Here is a 14454-nt window from a genome sequence, read left to right as displayed (position 1 = left end):
CGGTACGCGGGCCTCTCACTGCTGTGGCCTCTCCCGTTGCGGAGCACAGGCTCCGGACGCGCAGGCTCAGCGGCCGTGGCTCACGGGCCCAGCCGCTCCGCGGCATGTGGGATCTTCCCGGACCGGGGCACGAACCCGCGTCCCCTGCATCGGCAGGCGGACCCTCAACCACTGCGCCACCAGGGACGCCCTCTCACATGCTTTTTTTAAGAGGCACAGGTCTGGTTTTCCCTGAGTGAGCTGAGAGACCTTCCTCCAAAAAAGAGAAGCAACAGTGCCCACAGCAGGACTGGCTCCTGGACAGAGGTTGGCATTGAGTTTTCCCTCCTCATCACGAACCTCGGTTCCCCCCAAAGCCCGGCAGATACTAAAGAGCTCCTGGGTCGAGGGGTAGCGGACAGGGGAACCATCCACGGGGGTAAAGAACCCAAGGCCACTAACCCAAACTGCGGCAGCCCCTTGCTCAATGAAGCCCCCTATTTTCCATAGACCTGCTGGCCCAGCATAGAGCACTGCTTCCCAGGCTACAATGGACACTGGAGTCCCCTGAGAAGTCTTGTTAAAATGCAGGTCCTGATTCAGTCGGCCTGGCATATAGCCTGAGACTCTGAATTTCTAACAGGCTCCCAGGTAATGCCAATGCTGCTGGCCCAGGGACACACGGGGAGATTCTGACATCAGAAGGCTCGGGTTCAAACTCCAGCTCTCCCACTTATTCTGTGACCTCGGAGAGATTACTTTCATTACTTTCTGTCTCTGAGCCTGTTTCATCCTATACAAAATAGGGAGGATGACCATTTAAATGACTTCATAGAAAGACAGACAGAATGATTTCATGGGGTTGTCGTAAGAATAAAATGAAACAATGCAGGTGAAGATCTTAGCGCAGAGCTTGCAGTGCCCAGTACATGGCAAATATCTTTATACTCATGTGTCCGTTCAGCAAGTCCCTGTCAACTCCCTGCTGTGCACTTGGCACTGCCCTGGGCCCTGCCATAGAGCAGTGACAGAAACACAATCTCTGCTCTCAAGGAACTCACATTCGAGCAGAAGAAGAAAGACCACAACAAGTGAAATGGATAGTATGTAAGTCGGTGCTAAGTGAGCTGGAGAGGAAAATAAAGCAGAGTAAAGGAACGCTGGAAGTGGGGATATTGTTGTTTGTACAGATGGGGAAAGTGCCACTGAGAAGGTAACTTTGAGGTGACGGCCACACGGATAGCTGAGGAAATGGGCAGGAATGTCTGTGAGTGCAAAGGCCCTGAGGCAAGAGTGTACACGGTATGTGTGAAGAAGAACAAAGAAGCCAGAGTGGCTAGAGCCCAGAAAGTAAGGGGGAGAATAGTATGTGTGGGCTGAGTATGAAGGTAGCAGGGTTGATGTCACAGGGCATTGAAAGCATCAACTTTGGATTTGGCTCTGAGAGAAATGGGTGAACACTGGAAGTTCTGAGCCTAAGAGCAACGAGATCTAAGTGACATTCTAAAAGGACAAGTTTGGCTTGTTGGGGATAGACTGCAGGGGCTCCTTCTCTACTCCAGACCACTGGAATTCCTCAGAGGAGAGAGGAGTGTGCAGAGACCTCTGGTAGCAGTGGTGGGAGAATATGTATCGAATACGTGTCACTCATGGGTAAAAACATAAAGCCATTTTCATTTTGTTTTCTATTGTCCTTTTAAATTGTCCTTTTAGTGGTGTTAATTCGCTCCTTTCCTCTGGATGAACACATGGACAGGGCATGACTTCACTGGCCACTCCCAGGAAAGAGAAAGATCCAAGGTGCTTCCCATCAGAAAGGATTTGGGGAGATCTCACCTGACTTTGTCTCTGTTCTTAAGGGTCCTTCCTTGGCCACCTTTCTCTTCCTTAAAAAACGAAAAATGTTATTAGTTCTATTATGCAAACAATGCATGTTCCTTGTAGAAACTTTAGAGATTATAGATAGGCACAAAGTATGACCTAAATTGTCACAATCCTACTACTCAGAGAAAACCACTGCTCTTATTCTACTCTTGTATATATCCTTCTAAGTCTTTTCAGTTCATGCAGGCCACCCTATGTGCACACACACACACACACGCACACCAAATTTTTACCAAAAATGGGATTATACTTTATTTCATAACTTGCTTTTTTTTCATTTAACATCATATCATTAACGTCTCTTGACGGCATTAAATATATTTCAACAACATATTATTCTTTTTTTTTTTTTTAAGATATTGGGGGTAGGAGTTTATTAATTAATTTATTTATTTTTGCTGTGCTGGGTCTTCGTTTCTGTGCGAGGGCTTTCTCTGGTTGTGGCAAGCAGGGGCCACTCTTCATCGCGGTGCGCGGGCCTCTCACTAAAGCGGCCTCTCTTGTTGCGGAGCACAGGCCCCAGACACGCAGGCTCAGTAGTTGTAGCTCACGGGCCCAGTTGCTCCGTGGCATGTGGGATCCTCCCGGACCAGGGCTCGAACCCGTGTCCCCTGCATTAGCAGGCAGATTCTCAACCACTGCGCCACCAGGGAAGCCCAACATATTATTCTTAATATCAGTGGAGCATTCCATTTTATGGATGTGCCACAATTTATTTAACCAACTGGTATCCACTTATGTTGTTTCTGATTTTTAAATATATATATCATAAATGACTCCATGATGAGTATCCTTATAACTAAATCCTAGTGGCCACCTGTAATTTTTTCCTATCTTTTAAAGCATCTCATATGTATCACTAAATTGCCCTCAGAAATATTGTATGGATTAGACTCATATTGGAGTCACTCATCTCCCCACAAACTCATCACCCATAAAAAAAAAAAAGAACAAAACCCTTCTTGGTCACGTTTAAAAGCTGATATTGATAAAAAAGTGTCAGGTGGGCAGAACCTTGAACCATTCTGCTCCATCACCTGCTGAAGGCATATTCTTCACCTTCTGAGTCCTCTAGAGTTGGAATTAGGGTTGGGCTTTCAGACTCACTGTTCATTCTCCAGAAGTGAGATTTGATTTCTGTTTGGTTGTGTTTTGATCTAATATAGAGGGAAGTACCAAAGAGTCACATTAATCACACGTATAGGAGGGTAAATGACCTTTCAAATACTGAAGGGGGTTCAGGGAGGCTCTAGGGGTCCCTGGAGCCAGACAGGGCAACCCCCCTTAGGAAGATGGGTGGGTAACCCATTGTCATGGAAATGGATATACTCAGACCTGTTGCGTCTGAGACAGATGGGGCTCCCATCTGTGGTGGTGGACACCTGAGCCCAGCCTCACCCACCTTTTGGGGCTGGCTGCGGCCTGTGACCGAGAGAAGGGAAGCTGTGAGTGGGGGTCATGCCAGGGCCCAGGGCAGTGATGGGAATGGATGACACAGCCTGGCCTCCTCCTGGGCCCAGCCCTGCCTGCCTAATGGCTGCCAAATGATGCACCCTCCTGTTTCTCTGGTGACTGCTTGAGTCAGGGCCTGGGGCTGCAGCACCTGTTACCTGTGCGTGAGCTAGGGTGAGCCACTTACCCCTCACTCTGTTGGAATCAGACACCGAGGTTACAGGGTGGGATGCTGTGTTACAAGGGACCACTCTGTACTCTAGAACAGGCAGTCCCCATACCATTTTTATAATTTCCTGTTGATTTATTTCCTAATATACACATCCTTCCTGCTCTCAGAACATTTATTTTTTTAAATCAAAGTAGATCAAAATTCATTTTATTGCAGACCTGGCTCTGACTGGAGGTGGGGTAGAGAATTGAAGCCTTTTAATCTGAAAAAGGCAGTTCTGACCTCTTCATCATTGTTCTCAGAGCAATTGTTTTTTAAAGAATTGAATTCCTCTGCATGTGCTCTCATCTAACTCTCACTACACCCCCTTTGAATTAGGTGTGGTTATGCCCACGTTCCAGATGGAAAAGCAATCTGAGAGGTGAAGTGACTTACCTGCGGCCACGCCACTGATGCATGTCCAGATCCAGCTGACCGCCTTCTATCTCATCTTATTGCCCTTGGAAATACAACCAGCCCCAGAGAGCCACAGAGCACCAGCCCAGGAGTCAGAAAACCTGGATTCTGGTCCTGGCTTTGCTACAAATGGGCTGTGTGCCTGAGGGCACCTCACTGCACCTCTCTGGGCCTCAGAATCCTCACTGTAAATTGAAGGGATTTGACCAATCTCTGACATTCCTTCTAACCGTGGGGCCTTAGCTCAGGCTTGTTTGGTGGTAACAGAAAGCCACTCTGCTTAAACAGAAATGTGCACCTCGGTCCAAGGGTCCAGAGGCTCTCATGAAGCCAAGGCAGGGGCCAGCACCAGCCCAGCAGGGCCTGAGCCAGACACTGGCTCTCACAGCCCCCTCTGCGGAACTGCACGAGTCTCCACTTCTCTTAGTCCCTCTGTTTCATTCTTTTCTCTCTGCAAAATGATTTTTTTTTTTTTCTGTAGATCTGCATCTTTGACCAATGGTGGCAGAGGCCTCTTCAGCTCCCAATTATAAGTCCAGTTCTGGGGGCCAGCTGAGTCTCACCAAATTCCAATTTCAAATTCCCAGGGAAAGAAATCGATTGGGCAAGTTGAGCTGGCTGTCCACCTTGCTCGGATCAATTGGATCCTGTAGCACAAAGCAGAAATGGTGGCCCAGGTCAGGCCAATGCCCCCCAAGAGGCTCTGTACGTGGGACAGGAATAGCATCTTTGGGAGAAGACACAAGGTTAAGTATAATTCCCTTCCAGATGACATGACATTGAGACCTACAGAAAAAGCACAAGCTCACCAGCAAAGCTGGCCCAAGAGCAGCACTGGCAGGAATGGCAGGCTATGGCTCCCCGAACATCCATTCCCAAGGGCAGACATGACAGCTGTGTGACAGCCAGGCAGAACTGTCCCCCGCAACACACAGTGTTGTCCTGCTGCCTCTGAGTTGGATGACATGGAACTAGGGCACGGGGGAGCTTGGAAAGGGTCAAGGGACAGGGACTGCAGAGACCACTGCCACCAGTCCTTGGGGGCTTGATTAGCAGTGTACAGTCATTTGCACAAAAAAGACTCAGCACTTCAGCTGATCCTGACAGCCCTGTGTCCCTGCTGATCTTGTCTTAGTTCTTAAAACTGGCACGTGTGGGAATTCCCCAGCAGTCCAGTGGTCAAGACTCTGTGCTTTCATTGTCAAGGTTGTGGGTTCGATCCCTGGTTCGAACCTACAAGCTGCAGGCTGCGGCCAAAAAAAAAACAAACAAAAAACCTGGCACGTGTATTCCCTCTTGCTGCATATCAAATTGCCTCAAAATCTAGCAACTTAAAACCACAAGCATTTATTGTAATATTTCACAGTTTCTGCCGGTCAGGTAGTTAGGTAGCAGGGTCCTGGCTCAGGGTCTTCTCATGAGGTTGCAGTCAAGTTGTTGGCCAGGGCTGCAGTCATTGCAAAGCCCAAGGGGGCTGGAAGATGCTGCCTCACATGGCTGTTGGCAGGAGGCCTCGGTTCCTTGCCATGTGGCCCTTTCCATAGCACCGCTTGGATATCCTCACCACACGGCAGCAAGCTTCACCCAGAATGCGTGTCCAAGAGAGAGCAAGGCCAAAGCCACATGTCTTTTATGACTTAGTCTCAGAAGTAACACTTCAATCACTTCTGCCATAATCTGTTCATTAGAAGCAAGTCACTATGTGTAGCCCTCACTTAAGGGGAGAGGAATTAGATTTCTCTTGAAAGAGTATCAAAGAATTTGTGGGCTTATTTTTTAAATAAATTTTTATTGGCGTATAGTTGCTTTACAATGTTGTGTTAATTGCTGCTGTACAGCGAAGTGAATCAGCTATACGTATACATATATCCCCTCTTTTTTGGATTTCTTTCCCATTAGGTCACCACAGAGCATTGAGTAGAGTTCCCTGTGCTATATAGTAGGTTCTCATTAGTTATCTAATTTATACATAGCAGTGTATATATGTCAACCTGTGGGCCTATTTTTAAACCACCGCTGCACAGAACTGAATGATGCAATGTTCCCAAGTGTTCGGAGGTTTGGTAGTCAAGGGATGGGGTTTGGGGAGTCCCCTGTGGTAGGGAGAATATTAACCCCCAAATATGTCCATGTGCTAATCCCCAGAACCTGAGAATATGTTATGTTACATGGCAAAGGGGAAGTAAGGTTGATCATCAGGTGACCTTAAACTAAGGAGAGTGTCCTGGATTACCCAGGTGGGCCCCATGTAATCACAAGGATCCTTAAAAGTGGAAGCAGGAGGCAGAAGAAGAATCAGAGTCAGAGACTTGACTGGCCAATGTTGGCTTTGAAGATGGAAGAAGGCCATGAGCCAGGAAATGCAGGCAGCCTCTAGAATCTGAAAAAGGCAAGGCAATGGATTCTCCCGAGTCTCCAGAAGGAATGCAGGCTTGACTTTAGCCCAGTGAGAACAATTTTGGGCCAATTTTGTGTTGACTTAAGCCATTAAATATCTGGTAATCTGTCATAGCAGCAATAGGAAACTAATAGAGGACTATACCCACCCTTCTTTTCCCCATTCCTAATCCATTTCTGCTTTCATCACAGGCTTGTGATGATTGTACTTATTTATATATAGTCCATGTTTTCAATACATGTGTTTACCATCTCTCCTTTAAAACTATAAGTCCCTGAGGGCAAAGCCTATGTTTTATTTTGGTTTTTGTTTGGTTTTTAAATCTTTATCTGAAGCAACTAAGGCACGCTCATGACTATGTAGCCATTAAGAACTTGAACATTTACTAGACCATCTAAAAGTTGAAGCAGCCAACTTAGCAAAGAGACGAAACAAGAAAGAGCTGGTGTGAAAAAAAATATGGAATCCCATTAATTCGTCGTTCGTTGAACTGAAGCCAAAGAATCACACCCATGGCAAGGTAGTTTGTTGAAATACTGTTTTCTCTGTATCTTTCTTTGCTCTGGTTTCAAGCCAGCAGCCAGGCTTCACCTTCCCTCGGTGGTGGAGGGATTTGGGGCAGGACACAGCGTGGAGAAGTGGGAGGTCAATGGCTCGTCCCCACCTTTAAAGGCCTCTGAAAGGCTAGGTCTCCTTTGGGTGGGGGGTGAGGAAACTTTCCAGAGGATAAGGAGGGGGGATCCTTAGAGCCCAAGAAGGGGACCAAGTTCCTATGAGCAGTGGAGCCTCAAGTCCCGCTTAGTGACGAGACCTCAGAGGGAAGCAGTGCAGGCTAGACCCTGGGCCCGGGGGTTACTCCCATTGTCCAACTTACACGCACGCGCGTGCACACACACACACACTCACACACACACTTCTGGGATCACGCAGAATGGCATCTGATGTCTTCAGGGCCTCCCTTCCTCTCTTTTGACCTGGGACATTTTTAGAACCAGGTGAAGAGGAGGGAAGCATGGATGAGGGGGGAAGGATCATCCTTAGGAAGACCCTAAGGATGACCTTAAGAATTTTCCACTAAACCATCAGGAAGCAAGAAGAGAGGTTGGAGTCTTAAATACACTGATTTCAATCCAAAAAAGTGACACTCCTTGCACACCCAAGTTTGAGGCTGATATTCAGCGCTTTGACTCCCGCTTTGGCTTTAAATGAAGACTTTACTCTCCGGGTAGAGGGACCCAGGGGCAGGGTGGTATGCAAGAGGGCAGCAAGCATTTTCTCTGCAGCTCAAGGAGTGGGGAGAGGCTGAACCAGAGCTGCTGATAGGTCCTGCGGTGGCACTAAGTTGGAACTACGTCCTCAGTCACGCAGGAGTTGAAACACAGATAAATCAGAAAGCAGGTCCAGATGCCAAGGGTGAAAAGGATGCCCAGGCCTGGTATGGAAGTTGCCTGTTATATGGGGAGAAAGTCAGGAGCCTGAGGCAAGGTCAGCTCAGCAGCTGGCAAGGCACCCTCCCCTCCACGGGGGCCTCTAGGCAGCAGCTTCCAGGCTGGGCTAAGCAAGTCCTCCTTCCTGTGCCACGTCCTCTAAGACGGAGTGGATGTGATGTGGGGAAGAGCCTGCATAACCATAACCACGGGTGAGATTTGATGGGAACGCACCCCTGAGCACACTGCCTTTGGGAGGACGGGGCACCGGATTGAGATAAGGGGCTTCCATGGATCTACCTACCCCTGATTGTAGTTGTTCTTTGGGGCACACAACAAACATTTCTCCTGTGGAGGACAGAAACGGCACCAGAAAGATCATTTTTCCCTTGTCCAAGATGGCCAGCCTGCTGGGCACCTCATCAGGTCTTGCTATAGGAAAGGACAGAACAATACAGTTGCACTTGGGAGCAGGTGCATCCAGGGTTGAGTCCTACTTGGTCATGGTTTCGGAATCACCACAGGCCTACAGGGCAATACCCCAGAGAGGACTCAAGACTAGGGAGGCATCCTGGGGCCAGGAAAGGAGTGGAACCAGTCCTTTACAGCAAGAGGTAAGGGAGTGAGAGAGCCCAGGGGAGGTCGGGGGGAACAGGAACCCAGGGGTGTAACACCGGGGCAGGGGCAGCGAGGGCTTCATTACACAGCAGGTATCACATTGGTGAAGGGAATCCATTGGATCCTTTTTTGGTTGTTGCAGTGCCATCATCTTTTTGTGAAGGGCAAGTGGTGCTCGATCAGCTCCATCCATTTTCTTCAGCCGGATCTGTGGGTCTGCGTCCGTCTTTCCTATCAGCCTGAGTTCTTCTTGCTGCTCCTTTGGTCCTCTCCTGCGAGGCTGGGGAGTCAGGGAGGGGCAGAACTGGGGAGATAATTTTCAACATGAAAGGAGATAACCAGTAGCATGGTTGGCCGTGGAAAGCCTTGACTACAAGCCACTGGGGAAGAGAAACCAAGACAGCTCCTTGAAGGGTCTGGGAGTCCACTGAACCCCGAGGACACTTAGCAAAGGGAAGGGAGGAGATTCTTTAGGGTTGAGGAGAGACGGGTGCAGTTTACGCTCACAGCTTGCTGTTCTTCTGTATATTTATTAAAACATCCATCTTCTCATCCATATCCTTTTGCATTTCCTTCAAGAGAGAATTCAAAGCTAAAATCATCATCATGAAGGGCTTTTGAAGTCCCTTTTCCTGCCTCACTCTGCAAACCACTCAGAGACCACCGCAGCATCTTACTTCCTCAAGAATCCTCACCAGCCCTGGGTGGGGTGGCTCATCAGGATGTGCCTGACACGTGCCACCCCTCCCTGTGTCCTCCCCCATTCCATAGTGAAGCTGAAGCACAGGCAGAGTCACTGGGGGCTTGTCCAAAGTCTCCATGTGAGTCAGAGGCCAGGATCTATTTTACCTGATCTCACACTTGAATAAAACCCTTATCTGCCTTGGTTCAATGCCTATGCAATCATGGAACCAAGAAAACAAACCCCGTGGGCTTCCCTGGTGGTGCAGTGGTTGAGAGTCCGCCTGCCAATGCAGGGGACACAGGTTCGAGCCCTGGTCCGAGAGGATCCCACATGCTGCGGAGTAACTAAGCCCGTGAACCACAGCTACTGAGCCTGCGCTCTGGAGCCCACGAGCCACAATTACTGAGCTCGTGAGCCACGGCTACTGAGCCCCGCACGCCCGGAGCCCGTGTTCTGCAACAAGCGAAGCCACGTCAGTGAGAGGCCCGCGCACCGCAACAAGGAGTGGCCCCCGCTCGCCGCAACTAGAGAAAGCCCGCGCACAGCAGCGAGGACCCAACGCAGCCAAAAATAAATAGATACAATAAATAAAGTTATAGAAAGAAAACAAACCCCGTGCCCCTCGCCCTAAAGACGTTTCTGACTCCAGTGTTATGACCCCTGCCATGTACGTAGATCCTGTGTATCTGTGTTTGTTCCATCTTTTACCCAACTCCTGGCAGAAATGGTCAACACAAAATAAAGTAGACAGTAGCTCAAATGGCACCTCACATTTATTATTAAGAACTGAAATAATAATAAAATCTTCTTGGCAAATTTTAGATCTATAAAATTTGACCGGGAAAAATTGGATAGAAATAGTGGTCACAAAGAACTTCTAAGATGGTGACAGTATTAGTGACAATATCTGTTAAAGACAAAAACAGGGTTGGATTGAATATCACAAAATATAAATGAAAAATAATTTGCTTCAAGGAAAACCATTTTAATAAAAAATGAAAGATCTGGGAAGAGTTTAGTGATCTGGGGTAGAAAATTGATCAAGGAATTACACTGTCAGGATGGAAATTATTTCCAAAAAATATCTTCTTGAAAAACATTTTAAAATGTTGTATAAATTTTGAATAAGACATTTGTATTTGTAAATAAAGTCAAATATCCTTGAAGTCAATATTCCCCCGGGTCCAAAACATCAGAGTCAAAACGTCCCATATTCTTAAAAGTCTCACCATCACCTCAAACACATCATGTTCCAAACTGACCTCTTCACTTTCTCTTCTAAATTAGCTGCTTCCCAACTAGCCTGTCACTGTCACCACTTTTTTCTAATCGTCCAGATTAAAACTTTGGTGTCATCATGCACGCTTGCCTCTCCTTCATTCTTTATACTGAATCAATCACCAAGAATGTTATTTTTCCTTTGCTGCATCTTTCAGATTTACCCTTTTCCTTCTGTTTCTACACTTGGTCCAGCTTTCTTCACCTTGAGCGGGGATGTGGCTTCCAGTTTGATATTCTTGCTCCAGACGGCCCCCACCGGCTCCCCCGGCGCCCCCAGGCCACCTTGCAAGCAGCTGCCAGCTCAGCTTTCTGAAGTGCTGCTCCTAGCATGTTCTTTGATTAAGAATCTCCAGAGGCCTCTTACTGCTTACACAACCAAGTCCCAACCTGTCTGCCTGTCTTTCAGAAACCTTCATTATCCACCGCCTTTGTGCCTACTCCATTTTATTTCTCGCAGTTTCCCCCAATGATCCCTCTCTTATGACTGATCTCCCCACTGACTGTGAGAAGCTTCACGTTCATCCTGCTTCCATGCTGTGTGCAAGCTGTTCCCGTGCCCGAAATAGCCTCCTTTGTGCCTTGTGATACCCAGTCCTACCCACTAACAAAACACTTACTGTGTTTGCATTTTGATATAGAAATAAGACATGCCCTTTGCAGAAAATTTGGACAATACAGAGGAATATAAAAGAAAAAATTAATCTCATCACCTTTCAATAACAGCAATTAACCCTTTAGGTATATTTCTTTCCAGTCTTTTTTCTATATATTTACTTACCAATTTCTTTTCACCTGTTGAGATCAGCCTGTATATATTACTTGCATCTTGCTTTTTTACTTCTCATTAAAAGTATTCTTTCTAAATTCTGTCTCCTATAGTGAATTTTCATTATATAGATGTATCGTAATTTTTTTAGCTATTCCTCTACTTTTGAAAATTGTGATTGTTTACAATTCTTTGCTATTATAAACAATCCTGTGATGAACTTCTTTTTATATATACCCATGCTGGCATTTCTGATTATTCTCATAGGTTAAATTCTGAGAAGCCAAGGAGTTGATAAGTCATTGAGTTTTGATATTTTGATACCTATTGTCTAATTTCTTTTTAGTTTTGTACAAACTTGTACTCCAATCAGCAGTACAAGAGCATTCCTATCTTGCTTTATAATTGTCATAAATTACAACTTGGCTTATTTAAATGTGGCAATTATCTAAGTATTGTTTTCATTTGCAGTTATTTGATTACTAATGAGGTAAAACTTGTTAATATATTTATTGCTTTTTAGTAATATTCCCCTCTGTGGATTGTTCACATATACCCTTTGCCCATTTTCCTAGATGGTTCTTATTGATTTGTGTGAGCTTTGTATGTTACAGATAAAAAGCTTTTGTCTATGTCTATCACATTTGTGGAAAATTATTTCCCCAAAACTGTTGCTTAGTTTTTAACTCTGTGTATGGTGCTTTTCTGTTATAATTTTTAAAATTTTTGTACTGTTAAACATTATCAATATTTCCTTTGTGATTTCTTCCATTGTAATTATATTTAGACCATCCAGTTAAATACATACTTATTTTTGTTTTAAAAATTCACTTTATATACTATTTCAGTTTATAGTGTTAACTGAGTTAAGCTTTTCCCTTATATAGTCAGGCAATATTCTTTTTTTTTTTAATTAATCTTTATTGGAGTACAGTTGATTTGATTGTTCACATATACCCTTTGCCCATTTTCCTAGATGGTTCTTATTGATTTGTGTGAGCTTTGTATGTTACAGATAAAAAGCTTTTGTCTATGTCTATCACATTTGTGGAAAATTATTTCCCCAAAACTGTTGCTTAGTTTTTAACTCTGTGTATGGTGCTTTTCTGTTATAATTTTTAAAATTTTTGTACTGTTAAACATTATCAATATTTCCTTTGTGATTTCTTCCATTGTAATTATATTTAGACCATCCAGTTAAATACATACTTATTTTTGTTTTAAAAATTCACTTTATATACTATTTCAGTTTATAGTGTTAACTGAGTTAAGCTTTTCCCTTATATAGTCAGGCAATATTCTTTTTTTTTTTAATTAATCTTTATTGGAGTATAGTTGATTTAAAATGTTGTGTTAGTTTCTGCTGTACAGCAAAGTGAATCAGTTATACCTGTACATATATCCACTCTTTTTAAAATTATTTTCCCATATAGGTTATTACAGAGTATTGAGAAGAGTTCCCTGTGCTATACAGTAGGTCCTTATTAGTTATATACTTTATATATAGTAGTGTATACATGTCAATCCCAGTCTCCCAATTGATCCCTTCCCCCCTTGGTGTCCATACGTTTCTTCTCTACATCTGTCTCTCTATTTCTACCCTGCAAACCGGTTCATCTGTAGCATTTTTCTAGGTTTCACATATATGCAGTAATATACGATATTTGTTTTTCTCTTTCTGACTTCACTCTGTATGACAGTCTCTAGATTCACCCACATCTCTACAAATGACCCAATTTCATTCCTATTTTTTCTCCAGCATCTGATGCTTCTAGATTTTCTGATGTGGCCCATTCTAACTGGTGTGAAGTGACACCTCATTGTAGTTTTGATTTGCATTTCTCTAATAATTAGTGATGTTGAGCAGCTTTTCATGTGCTTCTTGGCCATCTGTATGATTTCTTTGGAGAAATGTCTATTTAGGTCCTCTGCCCATTTTTGGATTGGGTTGTTTGTTTTTTTAATATTGAGCCACATGAGCTGTTTATATATTTTGGAGATTAATCCTTTGTCCGATGATTCATTTGCAAATATTTTCTCCTGTTCTGAGGGTTGTCTTTATGTCTTGTTTATGGTTTCCTTTGCTGTGCAAAAGCTTTGAAGTTTCATTAGGTCCCATTTGTTTATTTCTGTTTTTATTTTCATTACTCTAGGAGGTGGATCAAAAAAGATCTTGCTGTGATTTACCTCAAAGAGTGTTCTTCCTATGTTTTCCTCTAAGAGTTGTATAGTGTCCGGTCTTACATTTAGGTCTCTAATCCATTATGAGTTTATTTTTGTGTATGGTGTTCGGGAGTGTTCTAATTTCAATCTTTTACATGTAGCTGTCCAGTTTTCCCAGCACCACTTATTGAAGAGACTTTTTCTTCATTGTATATCCTTGCCTCCTTTGTCATAGATTAGTTGACCATAGGTGCGTGGGTTTATCTCTGGGCTTTCTATACTGTTCCATTGATCTATATTTCTGTTTTTGTGCCAGTACCATATTGTCTTGATTACTGCAGCTTTGTCGTATAGTCCGAAGTCAGGGAGTCTGACTCCTCCAGCTCCGTTTTTTTTTCCCTCAAGACTGCTTTGGGTACTCGGGGTCTTTTGTGTGTCCATACAAATTTTAAGATTTTTTATTCTAGTTCTGTAAAAAACGCCATTGGTAATTAGATAGGGATTGCATTGAATCTGTAGATTGCTTTGGGTAGTATAGTCATTCTTTCTGTGCATTAATTTTGTATCCTGCAACTTTACCAAATTCATTGATTAGCTCTAGTAGTTTTCTGGTGGCATCTTTAGGATTCTCTATGTATAGTATCATGTCATCTGCAAACAGTGACAATTTTGCTTCTTCTTTTCCAATTTGTATACCTTTTATTTCTTTTTCTTCTCTGATTGTCATGGCTAGGACTTCCAAAAGTATGTTGAATAATAGTGGAGAGAGTGGACATCCTTGTCTTGTTCCTGATCTTAGAGGAAACGCTTTCAGTTTCTCACCATTGAGAATGATGTTTGCTGTGGGTTTGTTATACATGGCCTTTATTATTTTCAGGTAGGTTCCCTCTATGCTCACCTTCTGGAGCATTTTAATCATAAATGGGTGTTGAATTTTGTGCATCTATTTTCTGCATCTATTGAGATGATCATATGGTTTTTATTCTTCAATTTGTTAATATGGTGTATCACATTGATTGATTTGCGTATATTGAAGAATCCTTGCGTCCCTGGGATAAATCCCACTTGATCATGGTGTATGATCCGTTTAATGTGTTGTTGGATTCTGTTTGCTAGTGTTTTGTTGAGGATTTTTGCATCTATATTCATCAGTGATATTGGTCTGTAATTTTC

At 44.1% G+C, this 14454-nt stretch overlaps 1 protein-coding gene across 1 annotated transcript in view; it reads right to left on the bottom strand.

Moving 5' to 3' along the window:
- Window positions 1-7728: 7728 nt before the first annotated feature.
- TEX35 (testis expressed 35) overlaps window positions 7729-14454 on the bottom strand; it is a 13990-nt gene continuing 7264 nt past the window's right edge. Inside the window, exons 6-10 of the mRNA XM_024133729.1 lie at window positions 8894-8958; window position 8829; window positions 8472-8666; window positions 8073-8116; window positions 7729-7789 (exon numbers count right to left, since the gene is read on the bottom strand). Coding sequence (XP_023989497.1) covers window positions 7729-7789; window positions 8073-8116; window positions 8472-8666; window position 8829; window positions 8894-8958 — 366 coding nt within the window. The remainder of the gene's footprint in view (window positions 7790-8072; window positions 8117-8471; window positions 8667-8828; window positions 8830-8893; window positions 8959-14454) is intronic.

Source organism: Physeter macrocephalus, chromosome 4 (genome assembly GCF_002837175.3).
Source record: "Physeter macrocephalus isolate SW-GA chromosome 4, ASM283717v5, whole genome shotgun sequence".
Classification (NCBI taxonomy): domain Eukaryota; kingdom Metazoa; phylum Chordata; class Mammalia; order Artiodactyla; family Physeteridae; genus Physeter; species Physeter macrocephalus.
The sequence above is the reverse complement of the archived record's forward strand: the minus strand, read 5'-3'. Positions and strand labels throughout refer to the sequence as shown.